This window comes from Dreissena polymorpha, chromosome 5 (genome assembly GCF_020536995.1).
Source record: "Dreissena polymorpha isolate Duluth1 chromosome 5, UMN_Dpol_1.0, whole genome shotgun sequence".
Classification (NCBI taxonomy): Eukaryota; Metazoa; Mollusca; class Bivalvia; order Myida; family Dreissenidae; genus Dreissena; species Dreissena polymorpha.
Genome location: NC_068359.1, coordinates 27296213 through 27317840, shown reverse-complemented (window position 1 = coordinate 27317840; position 21628 = coordinate 27296213). Strand labels below are relative to the sequence as shown.

Below are 21628 nucleotides of genomic sequence, written 5' to 3'. Positions count from 1 at the left end.
CCAGTTGACCGGTCCGGAGACTTCATCGGTCACCGGTCAACATTGACCGGTCTGGTCACCGGTCATGCTATGACCGGTCACCGGTCAATGACGGTCCGGTCACCGGTCATCCTAAGACCGGTTCGGTCACCGGTCATTGCCCGGTCCGGTCACCGGTCATGCTATGACCGGTCCGGTCACCGGTCAACCGGTCACCTGTCATTGACCGGTCCGGTCACCAGTAATGTAATGACCGATCCGGTCACCGGTTACCGGTCTGTGCCACAGACCGTTCTGGTCACCGTAGATGTTGACACTACTTTGTCAGTACTCCACAAAGGTAGACGCAGCCGCGTTTCTACTGTGAGTCACAGACGTAAACGTGTAGTGTCTGATGTTTCCGGCTACTCCTTCACCTCGGGCTCTTCGTCGTATGACTCATCGTCTACTTCAAATAGCCCTCATCATTATCGGAGGGGACGTCGTTCATGCTCACTGAGTGTTTCTCGGCGTAGATTGCCTCGTAAAGAGCGATCACGCCAGCGCTCGGGGAGACGTTCGATCAGGAAACATCATTCCCAGCGCCGCCGAAAAGTGTCTCGGCATCGCAGGGATAAGGGACATAGACCTTCCTCTATTAGGCGCTCTCGGACTCCTAGGTCCCTTAGTCGATCCTTCTCTGAGGAATCTATTGACACCCTTCCACGTGTGTCGGCCTCTATGTTGGCCTCAACACACACTTCAGCCGTTCCTACAACCACTGAGCATAATTTGTATTCAAACACTAGTTTGCATACATATCAAGCTCAAGGTACAGGGGTTCATCTAACCACTTCGGCTGCGTTTTCAGCCCCACGGGTCTCTTCCACATTGCATAGAAGTATACCCCGGGCTGCCGCTACACCATCAAATCCCAATACTTTGTGGATCCAACAGTCGCAGGAAATCTTTTGTCCCTTTTTTGACTGATCCTTTACCAGCGACCTCTGGTATTCAAAGTGAGTCTGCTGACTTGATCTCTGAGAGACCTAACTCACCAGCTATATCTTTGATGGTGCCGGATAACGATTCTCTCATGATAGAAGCGAATGAATCTATTATTCCTACTTCTATATCCACCGGTTTCAATCAATCCAATGCTCCCGCAGACGGTTCGATTGAGGCGGGTTCGGAGTCTAATGAGGCCGAACTTTATTATTTGGCCTCCATCAATCAGGTATACGAACTTATGTTCAATACCTTAGATAACGACTTCTGCCCCCGCCCTTCCTTGTATCTCACAGGAGCTGCGGTTACCGTTACAGAACAGGTAGCCCGGCAGGATAAGTAAGGCTACTTCCCGAGTGGATCTACGCCTTCCTATTGGCTCTTCCACAATGGCTGTTTTCCAGTCACTTGAACCAGCCAATAAGCCTTCGCCATCTCCATGGAAAGCCCCTAAGGAGCTGACGGAGCCTAAACAGATGGACGGCGGGAAAAGTTATAAGGCCCCGGTACCCGACCCTGCTACCGGTTTGGACCTTCCAAACTTCCGGTTCCTGATGCTGACATTAGTAAGCTGTCACTTACAATGCCTTCATCATCTACCCATACATCAGTCCCTCTTTCCCTGTTGGAAAATTGGGAGCTGAGAGAACGCCGTTCCATAGGTCTGGCTAACCAGCTAGAACTCATGGCAGCCGCAGCCTTAGACTTGGTTTTCGGAGCTCTCTGATTCAATCCCAGAGGAGCTCCGGGCCTTGTTGATACATCTTTCACGTACTACGCAGTGTTTATCTCACAATGCTGCGTCGTCTATGTCTGAGATGTTAAGGCTTCGGAGAGACCTCATCCTCTCTTCCTTGCCCAATAATTTCCTTTGGAAACAGGCGTAAACTCCCTTCGAACTGCTCCACTAACAGCAGAGTCTCTTTTCGGAGGGAGGATAAAGTCGGCACTTACTGCTGATCGTGAAGATCAGATACATGCCTCCTTAGCTAGGAGCAACTCTGGCCAGCGCCCTGTGGTTTTTAAGCGCCCTGCTTCTAAGCCCCCAGGAGCCCCACCGGCCAAGAACGCTAAAAGGGACAGTTTCCCTACTAAGCGTCCGTCTGCTCCACGTCAGCCTACAAATAGGCCTCCTTTTCAGAACAGAACAACTTCCTATCGGAAGCCTTCTGTAAACCAAAATTGGAGTAAGGGCAAACCCAATGCGGACAAGAAGTCATTTAATCCTTCTTCCGGCAAGGGAGGACCTCCTAAAGGTCAGCCCTAGGTCATACCCCTTTCTTCCGCCACAACCTCTGATGCCGGAGGTACCAGTCGGGGCAAGACTAATGCACTTCGCAAATCGATGGCTCCAAATAACTTCGGACGCGTGGGTTCATTCTCTTGTCACACAAGGCCTCACTTTTCAATTCGAAAAAAGGCCCCCACTCTCTCGCGTCCCAATATATCTGGTATCCCCGCATCCACAACTTCCAGACTCCATTCTCGGACTCCTGGAAAAACAGGCGGTAGAAAGAGTTCACGACCCTTGTTCTCCAGGATTTTACAGTCGCCTTTTCCTTGTTCAAAAGAAAAGCGGCTCCTGGAGACCAGTCATAGACTTAAAAGTGTTCAACACGTTTCTAGTCAAACCTACTTTCAAGATGGAGACTCCTGCCTTCATTCGGCGCTCCATCAAACCCATGCAATGGGGGGTTTCCTTGGACCTGGAAGATGCATACTTCCATGTTCCTATCCATCACAACTACCGGAAGTACCTGCGCTTCTCCTTTCGAGGCCAGGTCTACCAGTTTCGGGCGATGCCATTTGGATTGGCCACACCTCCACGAGTTTTCACCAAACTCATGGCCGCAGTGAGCGCACACTTCCGATTACACGGGGTTCAACTGCTTCAGTATTTCGACGACTGGCTCTTACACCAGCTCGATCGTCGACTGCTTCTGCTACACCTAGAGTTCTCTTGGAAGGAGCTCCTCTCTTTAGGACTCCTTCTCAATGTAGCCAAGTCAGACCTCATTCCCTCTCAGGATTTCATATTCGTGGGAATGAATTTTCTGACCCACATCAATCGGATCAGGGTCTCACCGCAACATGTATCAGACCTCCTTTTGAAGGTCAGATGGGTGCTGTCCCAATCTCATATCACAGCTCAAGATTTCCTCTCACTCAACGGTATCCTGAGCTCTGTAGCAGACTTCGTGCAGTTGGGACGTCTCTTCCTACGTCCTCTTCAGCACTTTCTCTCAGCTCGATGGAAATGGTCTCCAGACAATCTGCTAACACAGATTCCCATCCTTCCGTCCTTAGTCCCCCACCTTCTATGGTGGCTAGACGAGGAGACCCTGTTGGCAGGAGTACCGCTTCTTCCCCCGCAACCGTCTTTACATATCATAACGGATGCGAGCATGGAAGGTTGGGGCGCTCACCTGGAACCCCGCTGCCTGACATTATCAGGATTGTGGTCTCCTCAGGAGTCTCTCATGCACATAAAAAATCTCGAAATGCGAGCAGTCTTTCTAGCTGTTTCTCAATTCCAATCACATCTTCGGACTCCTGTGTGATGGTATCCACAGACAACACATCAGTCGTGGCTTACATCTAGAAAAAGGGGCGGTACAACACTCTCACTTCCTGTATCTGGAAACAATGAAATTACTTGTTCTTTGCAAGAGCCTAAACGTCTCTCTCTTGTCCAAACACATACCAGGTCGTCTCAACGCCCGGGCGGACGGTTTGTCTCGCAAACACCAGTTACTTCCATCGGAGTGGACACTTCATCAGGAACTGGCCAATCAGATATTCCTCACATTCGGTTATCCATTGGTCGACCTGTTTGCGACCAGAGACAACCACAGACTTCCTCTGTATGTGAGTCCAGTGTACGAACCAGCAGCGTGGGCGGTAGACGCGCTTTCGTTCGATTGGGATCAACTGGACGCTTACGCTTATCCCCACCCATTCTAATTCCCCAAATCTTAGGGAAAATCAGTGTGAGCTCTTGCCGGATCCTCCTGATAGCCCCTTGGTGGCCCAGGAGATCCTGGTTCAACGACCTTCTCGGTCTCCTGTGCGAATTTCCCAGGGAACTCCCGCACAGGTCAGATCTCTTATCTCAGAGAGGCAGACTTCACTTGGATCCAGACATGTTCCACTTACACGTCTGGCCGTTATCAGGCGATCCCTGCAGAAGAAACGCTTTTCTGTCAGGGCTTCAACGCTCGTTGCCTCTGCAAGGAGAAAGTCCACCAGAGCAGTCTATGATGCTCGCTGGAAACTCTTCTCTAATTGGTGTGTTCGAGGGAAAACTGATCCCCTCAATCCCTCTGCTAGACGCATAGCGGATTTTCTAATCTATCTCTGTGATGATAAGAAACTTTCTCTTAGCTCCATCAAAGGATACAGATCTGTGCTTTCGCATACCTTGGCTTTTCGTAAGTCATCACAAGTCTGTGCTGACCCAGCCATTTCGGAACTGATCCGAGCCATGGAAACTTAAACGTCCTGTGTCTCGTTCTCTTACCCCCAAATGGGATTTGGCTTGTGTTCTTGGATCGCTTATTAAAGCTCCCTATGAACCCCTTAATCAGGCTTCTTTACAGTTCCTAACCTGGAAGACCAGTTTTCCTTATTACCATGGCTTCATCCAAACGTAGAAGTGAAATTCATGCTCTTTCTATCGAAGAAAGCCATCTTCGTTTTGCTTCCTCCGATGGCTCTGTCACCTTGTTGTGTCAGCCAGGATTCCTTGCTAAAAATCAACTCCCCTCTATGGCTTCTAAACCCTTCAAGGTCCCAAGTCTTTCTAGAACTTGTGGTAATGAAGATGAAGATAGACTCCTCTGCCCTGTCAGGTCTTTGAAGTTCTATCTTAGTAGAGTTAAGTCTATTCGAGGTTTTCGCAAGAGACTCTTCATTCCCTAAAAGGGGGGGGGGGCGATGTGTCTGCGGCTTCTATTTCCCGTTGGGTAGCCTCGACTATAAAAAGGGCTTACTCTTCTCTTTCTTCAACGGATTCATCTCTTTTTAAGATTAGACCGCATGAATTATGAGCAATGTCGGCTTCGTGGGCATATAGTAATCATACCCCACTCTCTGACGTGCTTCAAGCTGCTTTCTGGAGGAATCAGACCACTTTTTCATCTTTTTATCTTCGTTCTCTGGAGTGCCAACAGGACAACTTGTATTTGTTGGGCCCACTTGTGGTTGCACAAACGGTAGTATCTTCTACGGCATAGGTATATTACGCTTATCCGTGAATTAAGTTAATACCGTAATAACGAAGATTAGCTGAGAACCCGAGATATGGGTTCCGCTGTGATGGGGAGATTTTCACGAACCTTCCCGCCTCAGTTGCAAATTCAGCATATGATATCAGGTAACGTAATTAAGCTATTAAAACAAATTTTTCTAGTAAAATTCATTTTAATTAGTAATTACTTACCTGATATCGGTAAGTCCAACCTCCCACCCCGCTCTTCGTCTAATATTTCATATTTTTATTGGAATAAGAGTGGATTCTGGGTAATGTCCCGTTTTGGTTGTACGGCTACACGGCACTATGTGACCGTTCTGACCTACCTGACGGGTTTATGAAAAGTGTGGGATTCCTCGGACAGAAAATTCCGGATGAATTACGATCCTATCGGAGTAAATAGCATATGATATCAGGTAAGTAATTACTAATTAAAATGAATTTTACTAGAAAAATTTGTTTTTCTTGAAGAGTCATAACGCACCGTCATAATGTCATTTCACTCTGAAAAAAACAAACCCACATATGTAGGGTGCAGCCCTCCCCCCCCCATGGCCCCGGGGCGTCTGAAAAAATTCCTGTTGAAAGCAATGTAATTGTAATACATGTAAGGCACTTATTTCGTATGGGTCCATTTTACAGACCCATAAATACACCAGGACTGGCCGTCTTGTGTATTTCCTGTTTATCAAGAATGCAAAAAGATGAGGTGGTAAAGAACATAATGAATTTACATAAGGTAAAATATCCTCTTAAATTGTTTGTATATCGTACATATGGTAAAATATCCTCTTAAATTGTTTGTATATTACATATGGTAAAATATCCTCTTAAATTGTTTGTATATTGCAAAATAATATCAGATATTCCTCCTCATCAAATTTTGGTGATTACAAAAGTATTTCATGGACATATTATTTGTAAATGTGTGGATTACTCAGTTTGGAAAAATAAATGAGAAATTTGTGTCAGTTCATTTCCCATGTGTTTGTGATAAATTTATGGATCGGTAACACCTTAAAATCAACAAAAAATTGCCCCAAACGCATATTAATGGTTTTACAGTGTTACCTCTGTATTAAAAATGCTAAATATGAAGTGGACAAGAATATGATATGATTTCATAGAAGTTAAAATTGTGTCTTTTCTTTTATTTATCATGTTTACAGTGTTGAGTTTGTATAAAGTTGTGAGATAATTATTTAAGCTTTGAATGCCTTGGTTCTATAGAGCCTGTTTGCAAGGAGGTGTTACGTTCTTTATGTGTATACTGTGCTATTGTTTTTTTGTCAATTATAGGAGCCAAAATAGGCCCCATATCAAATGCTGGAACTATGTATTTTCCCAAACAACTTCCTAAAATTCCCAATTGAAGGTAAAGTAAAACAAATTTGTCTAGCGGAAAGTGTTGTACCTGATAAGCCTGTGTGGCTGTATAGGCTTATCTGGGCAGACACTTAGTGCACAATTTATAAAGCCCTGTTTTCTCAGAATGAGGCTCAAAGTAAATCCCCCTACAGTCTGTTACAGAGTTGTACAAGGTGATACCAGGTGAGCCTTGTTATGGGAAAAGGGTGCTTAATGCGTGTTATGTACCATCCACAGATTAGCCTGTGCAGTGCGCACTCAGAATTATCAGGGATAATGCTTTCCATTTTTGAGGAAATTTTCGCTTTAAAGAAATTGTTTCTATACAAATATCTTGTCTTGGTGGAAAGTGTCGTCTCAAGTTAGCGAATGAACTGCACAGGCTAATGTGGTCCTAAACATATTCATTAAGCCCAGTTGTCATGAATATGGCTCAAGTTTAGTCTGCTTCCAGTCTGTTGGTATTTGTAAATTCTGATTAGAACAAATATGGTATAAAAACCACTATGATTAAAAACTGGTAATTGAGACATCGGTGTACATATAAATGCAAATTTAACATACATATTGAGCAATTCTAATAGTAGCTCAAAATTTCCCAATTTAACATAGTTTGTTTGTAAAAAGTTGGCTTCTTACTTTTTCACAAAATTGAAAATTTCGAGCGGTATTTTGTTCACTAAATATCATATCAAGCACAGTTAATGTTTAAAATAACTTGGACAAAATATTGTTTTGTTATTGGTAACTGTGAAAATATAGATTTATAGGCGTCAACAAAGTACAGGCAAACTAGTATTGTAATATGATAGTTATTAAGGGCAAATGGCCTGTAACATAATTACTCCAAGGTGTATGTGAAAAAAAGCCTTTTCTTTCCATCTTTATAAAGTACACCTAATAGGCACTTCCTTATATGCAAGTGGACGAATAAAATTAGCATTGAAACTAAACATTTCAACAAAAACGCATGTCAAAGAATATTTTTTATTGGATTTGTGCAATTAAGTTCCATGCAGTTAAAAAGACCTATAATTCCCAAATTAAAAGATAGAATTTTCCTGATGTTTGATATTATTACGGTAATTTTCCTCATTGGTGTGGTACAGATACTTTTTTCACTTTGGCAAAAAAATTGCTGGTGTATTACTAATTTACTAGTTCAAAAGACTTCATATTGGTTTTCTCAATGTTACAGCAACTGCTAAGCACAGAAGACAAAGGAGTAGTGAAAGGCTCAGTCAAATCAAAGTCCAGCGATGTGAGGGTGACACAACCTTTACATGTCCTCGTATTGCAACATGAAGGACATTGTAGCTGAAACTAACAAGGGAGAGAACTGTAGATCTGCACCAGCAGTGAGTTGTTGCCCTTAAGTTGTTTAATGTTTTATTTATTTTATTATGTCTTACAACTTACATGTTGATTGACTTTAAAACTGTTTTCTAGTGTGAATTTAAACAGATTTTAACCTTAAAAGATCTGTAAAGGCATGGTAAAATATTATGTTTGTGTGTTTTTTTGCAACGTTGGTGAGACATTAATATTATTATTAAATATTAATATTGTTGCCTCTCATTTATTGAAACATATATTAACAATAAAACATATCTAATGGCATTTTAAAAGTAATGTGATTAAAAGAATAAGTACAATTAAAAATATTAAATTTTTAACCAGATGGTTTTCCTTCTTTTTGTTATGCAGCAAAAAATTGGCTAATAGATAAATAAGCTGTGATGTGGAAAAATGGGGCCTAATGCATGTGCTTAAATTGTTGTCACAGATTAGCCTGTGCAGTCCACACAGGCTAATCATGGACGACTCTTTCCTCTTAAAGGTATTTTTCATTGAACAAATAATCCTCTTTATGAAAATCCAGTCTAGTCAGAAAGTACCCTCCCTTATTAGCTTATGTGAATTTCACATGCTAATCTGGGACGACACTTTCTAACATTAGTGATCCGCATATTGGCTTATGAAAATACATCTCTGAAAATGGAGTAAAGATAATAGATATAAATGTACAGATAAGTATAGCATTAGCCAACACTGTTCTTGTTTTAATACAAAATGACTTATTTGTATTTATGTTCATGCTATTAAGGACAAGGAACCAATAAAATGCCAGATTAGAAATTCATGTTGTTGAAAACCTTCACAGCCTGTCAAGAGGCATAGTTTGTTATAGATTGTAATATAATTCGTTACAAGTTCCTATCAACCACTGTGCTGTTGTTGTATTCAGCAGAGCACCAGCATTGATATCGAGTTGGCCGAGCAACGGCACCAGTCCCGCCTGCAGGAGCCCCAGTCCAGAACGACCCTTCCCCTCCCTTGACTTCTAACTCCTCCCCCTTGACCTCCTGCCTCAAAAAGTCAGCATCGTCGAACAACTCCTTTCTGCAGGAAATTCTGAGCATGATTCTGTTCTGAACAAACGCAATGCCCATGTCACGTTTTCCAATCATAAGCCTGGGTAGTTTTGTAAAGCTATAGTTCCGCGTGGGCCTGAAAGGGACGAGTGTTACAGACACGAAAAGTTATAGCAGTAGTTATGGTAACGCTAACAGTCAGTTGTTGCTGTTGGACATCACAACGAATATCATGAAGAATAAAAAGTTCAATAACTTGTTCCAATCTTTATGGGACAAACAGAAATTGAACGGGAGAAAATCAAGGAACAATAAAAGCGTAAGCTTTCCTAGTGGGATACATCTGTTGTTGATAGTTTGGACAACAGTAGGGTTACGGACTGCCCCAGATTGTCCTCACAGTGGCCAAAATATCATAATAGAACGGACTTTTGGCAATGTTACTGACAAAGAAAGGCAATAATGACTTGGTTATGAATACCCAGAGTACGATACATCCATGCTGACAATTAAAGGCGGTAATGACTTGGTTGTGAACACCCAGAGTACGCTACATCCATGCTGACACAGAAAGGCAGTAATTACTTGGTTGTGCAAACCCAGAGCACGCTACATCCATGCTGACACAGGAAGGCAGTAATGACTATGCAGTGAACACCCAGAGCACAATACATCAATGCTGACACAGAAAGGGAGTAATGACTTGGTTGTGAACACCCAGAGCACAATACATCCATGCTGACACAGAAAGGAAGTAATGACTTGGTTGTGAACACCCAGAGCACGATACATCCATGCTGACACAGAAAGGAAGTAATGACTATGCAGTGAACACCCAGAGCACAATACATCCATGCTGACACAGAAAGGCAGTAATGGCTATGCTGTGAACACCCAGAGCACGATACATCCATGCTGACACAGAAAGGCAGTAATGACTTGGTCGTGAACACCCAGAGCAAGATATATCCATGCTGACACAAAAAGGCAGTAATGACTATGCTGTGAACACCTTGAGCAAGATATATCCATGTTAGCTCAGAAAGGCAGTAATGACTATGCTGAGAACACCCAGAGCATAATACATCCATGCTGACACAGAAAGGCAGTAATGACTTGGTTGTGAACACCCAGAGCAAGATATATCCATGCTGACACAGAAATGAAGTAATGACTTGGCTGTGAACACAGAACACAATACATCCATGCTGACACAGAAAGGCAGTAATGACTATGCTGTGAACACCGAGAGCACAAAACATCCATGCTGACACAGAAAGGCAGTAATGACTTGGTTGTGAACACCCAGAGCACAATACATCCATGCTGACACAGAAAGGCAGTAATGACTTGGCTGTGAGAACAGAACATGATACACCAATGCTGACACAGAAAGGCAGTAATGACTTGGCTGTGAACACAGAGCACAATACATCCATGCTGAAACAGAATGGCAGTCATGACTATGCTGTGAACACACAGAGCACGATATATCCATGCTGACACAGAAAGCAGTAATGATTATGCTGTGAACACCCAGAGTAAGATATATCCATGCTGACACAGAAAGGCAGTAATAACTATGCTGTGAACTCTCAGCGCACAATACATCCATGCTGACACAGAAAGGCAGTAATGACTATGCTGTGAACTCTCAGCGCACAATACATCCATGCTGACACAGAAAGGCAGTAATGACTTGGTTGTGAACACCCAGAGCAAGATTTAGCTATGCTGACACAGTTAGGCAGTAATGACTTGGCTGTGAGCACAGAACACGATACAGCCATGCTGACAGAGAAAGGCAGTAATGACTTGGCTGTGAACACAGAACACGATACACCCATGCTGACACAGAAAGGCAGTTATGACTTGGTTGTGAACACAGAGCACAATACATCCATGCTGACACAGAAAGGCAGTAATGACTTTGCTGTGAACACAGAGCACAATACATCCATGCTGACAAAGAAAGGCAGTAATGACTTTGCTGTGAACACAGAGCACAATACATCCATGCTGACACAGAAAGGCAGTTATGACTTGGTTGTGAACACAGAGCACAATACATCCTTGCTGACACAGAAAGGCAGTAATGACTTTACTGTGAACTCAGAGCACAATACACCCATGCTGACACAGAAAGGCAGTAATGACTTGGCTGTGAACACAGAGCACAATACAGCCATGCTGACACAAAAAGGCAGTTATGACTTGGTTGTGAAAACAGAGCACAATACATCCTTGTTGACACAGAAAGACAGTAAAGACTTGGCTGTGAACTCAGAGCATGATACATCCATGCTGACACAGAAAGGCAGTAATGACTTTGCTGTGAACACAGAGCACAATACAGCCATGCTGACACAGAAAGGCAGTAATGACTTGGCTGTGAACACAGAGCACAATACAGCCATGCTGACACAGAAAGGCAGTTATGACTTGGTTTTGAAAACAGAGCACAATACATCCTTGCTGACACAGAAAGGCAGTAATGACTTTGCTGTGAACACAGAGCACAATACACCCATGCTGACACAGAAAGGCAGTAATGACTTGGCTGTGAACACAGAGCACAATACAGCCATGCTGACACAGAAAGGCAGTTATGACTTGGTTGTGAAAACAGAGCACAATACATCCTTGTTGACACAAAAAGGCAGTAATGACTTTGCTGTGATTTCAGAGCATGATACATCCATGCTGACACAGAAAGGCAGTAATGACTTGCTGGTAAACACGCAGAGCACAATACATCCATGCTGACACAGAAAGGCAGTAAAGACTTTGTTGTAAACACTAAGAGATCCATACATCCATGGGTAGTGCCACAGACGCAAATTACGCCCACTATTGTGAACAAGGTGCTTAAAGTGAACACGTCTGGTTTCTGTTATGAGCACTTAGCACTCCGAGCCCAAAAGGCCTCGCATTGAATTGATGCAAGAGAAGGCTTTGAAAAATTACAGCAGTTTTGTTGTGTGGTCCAGTACGCCCTTCGACTCTCAACCTGAAGAAAGCAGAACTCAAACTCGGCTCTTAGCAATATCAGCAAGGCCAGCATGTCATCTCAGCTTCTTGTGCTTCAGGTGAGACCTTACAGTGTTAATTATTTGTTGAAATTGGGGCCCAAATTCAGCCCAATTCTTATCTCATAAAGTCTCTATCCATGATTACTGGCTTTAGTTCTCAATTCATGGTTTCCCGGAAGAAAAAGAATGTTTTGATAGATTGCAACATTGAGTAAATCAGAACTCAAATTCAGCCTTTGGCAATATCACCGAGGCCAGCATATCAGCTCGGCTTCTTGAGCTTCAGGTGAGATCATACAGTGTTATTCATTTTGTCGAAATGGGGGCCAAAATTGAGTCCAATTCCTAATCTTAAACAGTTTATTTTTTCCATAATTACTGGCTAAAGTTCTCAATTCAAGGACCCCAAACAATGTTTTAATAGGTTACAAATTGAGTTTGTTTCCTTATGCAGCTCTATAAGTTGAACCTTAGTGCAATTTATCTTGATAGCACTTATTATCAATTTTTAAATTATGTTTAGCAAAAACTACAACCATTTTCCCAATTTAATTCAAAACACTAGGATTTTTAGCTCCACTGGCCACAGGCCAGCGGGGCTTATGTCATGGTCCTGTGTTCGTCGTGCGTGCGTCCGTGCGTCCGTCCGTGCATAAACTTTTTATTTAAGCATCTTCTTCTCCTAAACAACTGGTCCAATTCTGATGAAATTTCTCAGGAATGTTCCTGGGGTGAACCTCTTCCAAATTTGTTCAAAATATTGCTCCTGGGGTTAAATTTGACCCTGCCCCGGGGGGTCAAAAATTGAAAATTTGCTTATATAAGGCCTATTTTGTGAAAACTTTAGAAATCTTCCTGTCCATAACCATAGGGCCTTGGGCTCCTAAATTTTGTATGTAGTGACATCTTATAATCCTCTACCAAGTTTCGTCAAATTATGCCCCTAGTGTCAAATTTGACCCTGCCCCGGGGGGATCAAAAAATTGAAAATTTGCTTATATAAGGCCTGTTTTGTGCACACTTTAAAAATCTTCTAGTCCATAACCGTATGGCATAGGGCTACCAAATTTGCTATGTAATGACATCTAATGGTCCTCTACCAAGTTTGTTCAAATTATGCCCCTGGGATCAAATTTGACTGTTCCCCAGGGGTCACAAAATTGAACATATGCTTATATTGGTCCCATTTTGTGCAAACTTTCAAAATCTTCCCTGCCACAACTATTGGGCCTATTTCTACCAAATTCGGTTTGTAGTGACATCTAATAGGTCTCTACTTAGTTTCTTCAAATTATGCCCCTGGGAACAAATTTGATCCTGCCCCGGGAGTCACAAAAATAAACATATGCTTTAATAAGGCCTATTTTGTGCAAACTTTAAAAATCTTCTTGTTCATAATTATAGAGCCTAGGGCTACTAAATTTGGTATGTAGTGATATCTAATAGTCCTCTACCAAATTTGTTCATGACTCGCAGATGACCCCCCTATTGATTTTCAGGTCACTAGGTCAAAGGTCAAGGTCACGATGACCCGAAATAATAAAATGGTTTCCAGATGATAACTCAATAACGCTTATGCCTAGGGTCATGAAACTTCATAGATACATTGATCATGACTCGCAGATGACCCCTATTGATTTTCAGGTCACTAGTACAATGGTCAAGGTCACGGTGACCCAAAATAGTAAAATTGTTTCCAGATGATAACTCAAGAACGCTTATGCCTAGGATCATGAAACTTCATAGGTACACTGATCATGACTCACAGATGACCCCTATTGATTTTTAGGTCACTAGGTCAAAGGTCAAGGTCACATTGACAAATAACGTATTAACACAATGGCTGCCACTACAACTGACAGCCCATATGGGGGGCATGCATGTTTTACAAACAGCCCTTGTTATATTTTGAGATGATGCTTTACAAAGAAAGATGCTACTATTGTATTTGTTCATGTGTGAAAGGCTCTTAAGAAGGAACCAGAGATTATTAACCCTTTGCCAAACACTAACATGATTTTACAGGTTTGTAGCTGACGACTTTATAAATAATTGTGATAAAAGGAGAAATTGCTGCAGATAAGCAATTTCTCCTTTTATCACAATTATTTCTACCCTACCTGATCATTTCCTTCAGATTCCATTACAATTTAATTTTCGTCTGCAACCTCTTTCAAATTTGGAAAGTCCAAAATGTGTCGTTAGGTAAAGGGTTAAGGCATTTTGATTCATATGGGTCATGTGAATCTTTCAAATCAAATGAATAGATTTGATCTTCAGCATCTAAAAATATTTGAAATAGAAAAAACGACAATATCTTTTGGAGAGATAAAATAATGTACCTACGTTATAAGCAAAGGACCTGTGCAACAATTCCCTGGCTTTTGAGTCTGTTTAGTTAACACGGTAGTAACTTTTTCCATATATAAAAATGCTCTCCCTTCCAACTTTAAGCGCTCAGTGGGACGAGGGATAGAAAGAAAAAGTCACATGCTTGAGTACATTTCAACCCATGCGCATTGCACGTTTTTTTCGCATAAAAAAACAGTGGAGCGATACATGGCCATCATGGCCCTCTTGTTTACGTATTGTCCCAATCCAAAAATGGTTAAAAAAACTCAGAGCTAGCCCCTAGTTATAGCATATTTTAAGGTTTTTTATCAGAATAACTGGCTTAATTATTCCCCCACAAACGAAGTTTAGGGGGGTATATAGGAGTGAACTTGTCTGTCGGTCAGTCAGTCTGTCGGTCTATTTGTCGGTCCGTATTAAGTGTCCGCTCTCTAATTCAAGTAGTTTTCATCCGATCTTCTCCAAACTTGGTCAGAAGTTGTATCTACATGATGTCTAGGCCAAGTTCGAACATGGGCCTTGCCGGGTCAAAAACTAGGTCACAGGGTCACTTAGTGCGTTTTAAACATTCAGCATGTTGTCCGCTCTCTAATTCAAGTAGTTTTCATCCGATCTTCACCAAACTTTGTCAGAAATTGTATCTAAATGATCTTAAGGCCAAGTTTGAACATGGGCCTTGCCAGGTCAAAAACTAGGCCACGGGGTCACTTAGTGCGTTTTTTAACATTCAACATGGTGTCCTCTCTCTTATTCAAGTAGTTTTCATACGATCTTCACCAAACTTGGTCAGAAGTTGTATCTACATGATGTCTAGGCCAAGTTAGAACATGGGCCTTGCCGGGTCAAAAACTAGGTCACAGGGTCACTTAGTGCGTTTTAAACATTCAGCATGTTGTCCGCTCTCTAATTCAAGTAGTTTTTATCCGATCTTCACCAAACTTTGTCAGAAGTTGTATCTAAATGATCTTAAGGCCAAGTTTGAACATGGGCCTTGCCAGGTCAAAAACTAGGCCACGGGGTCACTTAGTGCATTTTTTAACATTCAACATGGTGTCCTCTCTCTTATTCAAGTAGTAGTAGTTTTCATACGATCTTAACCAAACTTGGTCAGAAGTTTTATCTAGATGATCTGAAGGCCAAGTTCGAACATGGGCCATGCCAGATCAAAAACTAGGTCACAAAGTGACATAGTGTCCGCTCTCTATTTCAAGTAGTTTAAATCCGACCTTCACCACACTTGGTCAGAAGTTGTAACTAGATGATGTGTAGGTCAAGTTCGAACATGGGCCATGCCGGGTAAAAAACTAGGTCACGGGGTCATTTAGTGTGTTTAAAACCACAACATGTTGTCCGCTCTCTAATTCAAGTAGTTTTTATCCAATCTTCACCAAACTTGGTCAGAAGTTGTATCTAGATGATGTCTAGGTAAAGTTGAATATGGGTCATGCCGGGTCAAAAACTAGGTCGCGGGGTATCTTAGTGCGTTTTAAACCTCACCATGTTGTCCGCTCTCTAATTCAAGTAGTTGTCATCCAATCCTCACCAATTTTGGTCACAAGTTTTATCTTAATGATCTCTAGGACAAGTTTGAACATGGGCCAGTCCGGGCCTAAAACTAGGTCACTGGGTCACTTTGTGCATTTTTTAACATTCAGCATGGTGTCCGCTCTCTAATTCAAGTAGTTTACATTCGATCTGTACCAAACTTGGTCAGAAGTTTTATGGAGATGATCTTAACGCCAAGTTAGAACATGGGCCTTTCTTGGTCAAAAACTAGGTCAAGGGGTCACTTAGTGCGTTTTAAAAATTGAGCATGGTGTCCGCTGTTTTTTGTGAAGATGACATGCAAAATATTATGTGTCAATGCGGCATGTGGGGGTATTCGTCAGGTCTGTGACAAAGCTCTAGTTTGCTTATTTCACTTAGTAACTATTTTGAACTCACATCTATTGTTTCTTATTAAATGCCATACAGTTGTATTGTCTCACATTTAAAGTTGTTAAGTCTCAGGTATAAGTCATAAACTGTCACATTTAAAGGTGTGCATACTCACACTTAAATATGTAGATTGTAACATTTAAAGTTGTGTTGTCTCACATTTTAAGTTGCTGAGTATCACATTTAAAATTTTGTAGTCTCACATTTAAAGTTCTATAGTAACACAATTAAAGGTGTACAGTCTCACATTCTAAATTGCTCAAGTAATGCCTGTTTTTGATTTACAAAAAATAAATATTACACCTTGCTACAAACATAAAAATTCCAATTTCAAGTTGGTGCGCGTAAAACATTGATACTACATTATTCTGAGTTCTAATTAGTGGAAATTATTAGTATTAATTGTAATATTCTAAATATCAATTATAGGCACAATGTTTGGCATTTAAAAAACAGGTCTGTAAGGTAAGGTGTTGCAAGGCGTATTCATGTGTCACTAAACAATCCGGTTTTAGTTTACTTTCCATTTCCTTTTCAGTGAACTTAACTAGCAAACATGACAAACGTCATTGAAGTGAAAGTCGATGACAACCTCCTTCTTGCACAAATACTACAATTGCTTAAGAAATTCAGCACGAAGACGTCTTGAGTTAGACTACCAAGCCTCCTATCAATATCTCCTCCCATGTTGGGTACATCAACACTTCCAACAGCAGAGCCTTGGTGAGTTCGACTTCCGTCTCAGCATCGATGTCGCTTAGCAACAATTGGATCATGGGCTTCGACAAATTAGGCCGGACAAGTCGCTCGAACTGAAACGATCTTATCCAAGAGGTAGAACAGGCGTTGCGTGATACGTCCGTTAATGTGACTGACCTCGATATGTTGTTCTCTAATAAAGGGAACCTTAGACCTGGAAAGCAGTATGCGATTGAAACCTTTCAACAACAGTTGTTGTCGGCAATTCTCAGGTTTGGGATGGCGACTTCAGCGTCAGGACTTGCTCCATCTCTGTCTATGGCCCAGTCGCAGCAGCAGCAGCAACAAGAACAATAAGTAGTATCTAAGCGGTGTTCTGGGATATGCAGCTTCATGTATGTGCTTAAATTGTCATCCCAGATTAGCCTGTGCAGACTGCACCTACATTAAGTTCTATTAAATTGTCATCCCAGATTAGCCTGTGCAGACTGCACCTACATTAAGTTCTATTAAATTGTCATCCCAGATTAGCCTGTGCAGACTGCACATACATTGAGCCCTATTAAAGTGTCATTCCATATTAGCCTGTGCAGACTGCACATACATTAAGCCCTATTAAAGTGTCATCTCAGATTAGCCTGTGCAGACTGCACATACATTAAGTCCTATTAAAGTGTCATCCTAGATTAGCGTGTGCAGACTGCACATACATTAAGCCCTATTAAAGTGTCATCCCAGATTAGCCTGTGCAGACTGCACATACATTAAGTCCTATTAAAGTGTCATTCCAGATTAGCCTGTGCAGACTGCACATACATTAAGCCCTATTTTCCGAGAATAAGGCTCATATACTACAGTTAACATCAGTATTTAATGTGACTGAAATGTTCCTAGCATCAAATGGGAATTATGTGCTTTTAAATTGATCACACTTAGTAAATAAATGCAAATAGCACTTGATCTAATATCAATTTTAATCATAGAAGGTCAGGGCATTAAGTTTTGTATATATTCGACTGAAATTCAGCCCCTGAACCAATTGTTTATCCTTGCAGAAAAATCTGCTTTAATATAATTGTTTAATTATATTTAATTTTAGTAAAATAATTATGTAAAAGCCTTCAGCTCATTTCAAAATTACTCTGTTCATTTATTTTCAATATTTATTAAAATTCCTGGATTTTGTTTTAAGAGCCTGTTCCTTCAGGAACCCATGCAATCAAAGATCGGTACCTAGCTGAACAACAGGCTGTCTGGTCAGCTGGGCCCAGACGCCCAGTGACACTTCCTGGCCCAGAACCTTGGGGCAAATGCTCAACTAGTCCTACCCGCAGGGTGGAGCCACACTGAACCTGGGGCTCCATACTTTCTTGGCCAGGGGCCAAGATAACCTCGTCAATAAGGTAGGTTGGTAATGTAATTAATCATTTATAATGTGCAGTTTTTCATTCCAAATTTCAATTTTGAACAGTTTGGGTGTGTTTAATATTGATATAACTCTATCCTGGCTGCTAGCTTAAACAAATCATTTATGAAAGTGTTAAATATTTATAATAGCCGCCATTTGTATTGCCTTGACAGGGCTCAGTATATCCCATTTATATCAAGATCTTTCAAACATAATTTATTTCTTAAATATTTTTTTACTCAAACAACATTGATTGACTTCTTATACAACTGATGCCATTTCAGAATGCATTGAATTATTTGGTTTACAGGGACACATTCCTGGGATGCCCTAAGGTCTTTCTATCTGTTCACAGAGGTCTTATACTCACAAGTTCAAGCCAAGTGAGCGATGTTCACATTATCAAACTCTGCATCTCAATAGGTAAGTCACCTTGCAATTGCTAAAATGGCCATAGTGTCAAAGCATTCAGGAGACCCAGTTGTAATAGCCTAAACCTTTTGATGCAATAAAGCTTTCACAAATACCCAATAGGTAAAACCCAATACAAACTGGGGTTTCTGCTCTTCAATTAATTGACCAGTTTATCTAATCTAAGTTTAAGGGTTCAGCCACACACTACTTTATCTTATAAAGAAATTTGAGAAAGTGCACAAATTTCAAGTTTAACCATCAAATTTGCATTTTGAATTTTACATCTAGAGTTATATTAAAACTCAAAACCACAACAACAACAACAGCAAACAATTTATCAGCAGGTACCAACATATCTGACTCTTTCACTCTTTACAAAATCATTTTCCATATCAACTGTAAGTATTGTTCTTAAAATAACATTGAATTACGGAGAGGGGTCAGTGATGTTTTAGTTTAGGGGGTATATAGGAGTGAACTTGTCTGTCTGTCTGTCTGTCTGTCTGTCTGTCGGTCTGACGGTCGATCCGTATTAATGTTCGCTCTCTAATTCAGGTTGTTTTTATCCAATCTTCACCAAACTTTGTCAGAAGTTGTACCTAATCGGACTGAAAATGGCCGCCATTTTACTATTGCACAATCCAATAATCAGGGGCATTGGAAAGCTTAATTAAGCATTCAAAATAGGAAGCGTCATTATGATTAGGAGCATGGGTTGCATAGCACTATACTTTTTTTACAATTTTGTAATTTTCTAGCAAAAGATTAACAGTCCACGTGCATTTCGTGAAAACGTGAGAAAATAAGAATAGTGTACATTGTGTGATTTTTCCTCGGGGAAAGCATGGGCATTACCGGTAAATTTGAATGTGGCATGGGAGACGGGGATACAGTTGTTGAGGTACACCACTGTTCAACATTCAATATTTATACACACAAAATGCATTTGCATATCTTCACGTTCTCAAGTGTCAATTAGTGTCTCAAATGTCAATTAGCGTCTTAACAAGTCGTGGCACATATTACTCAATAACATCTGCCAATTACGAAGTGAAAAATGACCCCCTTTCACACCTACCGTACATGCAAAAAAGACCTCGTTCGCACCTACCCTTGCCTGCTCTCCGGAATGTCGACAACAATCCCCATCGGAATTCATCAATTAAGAAGTGTAAACACAAACAAAGAAATGTACGCAAGTTTATTCAAACATATTTATTTTTTACCAAAACTTCTTCTACCGCATTCATATCTACCAGTTGTTTCGACAATGGCCCCTCAGTCTGTACGATTATAGGGTGGTAGTTTTCTGGAAAAAAACATGGCGGCTATTTTGATTATTTACGATTACACAACATATTTTTTACCAATCTAGCAGCCAGGATGGCGTTGTATCAATGTATAGCGCGCACCAGCTTTTTAATTTGAATTTTGGAGGTAAAACACTGCGCGCTATACGTGGAAACCTACGGTATCTAGATGGTGTCTTGGTCAAGTTTGAATATGGGTCATGCAGGATCAAAACCAAGGGCATGGTATCACTTAGTGTGTTTTAAACATTCAGCATGTTGTCTGCTCTCTTATTAAAGTACTTTTTATCCAATCTTCACCAAACTTGGTAAGATGATTTATTTTTATATGATCTATAGGAAACAATTGAACATGGGCCATGCCGGACCAAAAATAAGGTCACAGGGTCACTTAGTGCGTTTTACATAATCAGTTGGTGCTCGTTCTCAATTTCAAGTGCTTATCATCCGCTCTTCACCAAACTTGGTCAGAAGTTTTTTTATAGATGAACTGTATGCCATTGGCGAACATGGGCCATGCCGGGCCAAAAACTAGGTCATGGGGTCATAAAATGCGTTTTACACATTCAGTTTGGTGTCCGCTCTCTATTTCAAGTTCTTATCATCAGCTCTTCAACAAACTTGGTCAGAAGTTTAATCTAGATGATCTCTAGGCAATGTTTAAACATGGGCCATGCCGTGCCAAAAACTAGGTCGCAGGGTCACGGTTGCGTTTTACACATTCAGCATTTCAAATTCTTATCATCAGCTCTTCATGTGGGGGTGTTCGCCACGTCTATGACAAAGCTCTATTTTTTAAAGTTAATGGCTTTTCAGAGAGTATTAGGTGTGTTGCCAGGGTTGAACCCGCATTTTGATACTTGACAATTTTTATGAAATGTTAGTAAAGTCATAACAATTGTTGTCGTAATTAACACATGACCAACTTAATTGCAGAAACCCGGATAGCAAAGCGTTGGTTTGTTTTTGAAGCATTTGAACCAGCAACAGTCATCATTCGAGTTTCTGACATGTCTATGGTGTGGAACCCTCAGTCTATGAACATCATAACAGCACATGAACCAGCAGCAGTCATCATCTCAAGATTCTGGTATATCCATGGTACAGGACCCTCAGTCTATGAACATCATAACAGCACATGAACCAGCAGCAGTCATCATCTCAAGATTCTGGTATATCCATGGTACAGGACCCTCAGTCTATGAACATCATAACAGCACATGCACCAGCAGCAGTCATCATCTCAAGATTCTGGTATATCCAAGGTACAGGACCTTCAGTCTATGAACATCATAACAGCACATGAACCAGCAGCAGTCATCATTGGAGTTTCTGGCATGTCTATGGTGTGGAACCCTCAGTCTATGAACATCATAACAGCACATGAACCAGCAGCAGTCATCATCTCAAGATTCTGGTATATCCATGGTACAGGACCCTCAGTCTATGAACATCATAACATCACATGAATCAGCAGCAGTCATCATCTCAAGATTCTGGTATATCCAAGGTAC

The 21628-nt window shown here is 41.3% G+C and overlaps 2 protein-coding genes across 2 annotated transcripts in view; both read left to right on the top strand.

Moving 5' to 3' along the window:
- The window catches only part of LOC127831123 (uncharacterized), a 226708-nt gene extending 218801 nt beyond the window's left edge, over positions 1–7907 (top strand). The window contains exon 6 of the mRNA XM_052356112.1: positions 7785–7907. Within this exon, the coding sequence (XP_052212072.1) occupies positions 7785–7907 (123 nt within the window). The remainder of the gene's footprint in view (positions 1–7784) is intronic.
- The window catches only part of LOC127880598 (uncharacterized), a 107180-nt gene that overhangs the window by 4200 nt on the left and 81352 nt on the right, over positions 1–21628 (top strand). The window contains exons 3-6 of the mRNA XM_052427919.1: positions 7785–7944; positions 8835–12050; positions 16822–17117; positions 18175–18385. Coding sequence (XP_052283879.1) covers positions 10693–11727 — 1035 coding nt within the window. The 5' untranslated portion in view covers positions 7785–7944; positions 8835–10692 and the 3' untranslated portion in view covers positions 11728–12050; positions 16822–17117; positions 18175–18385. The remainder of the gene's footprint in view (positions 1–7784; positions 7945–8834; positions 12051–16821; positions 17118–18174; positions 18386–21628) is intronic.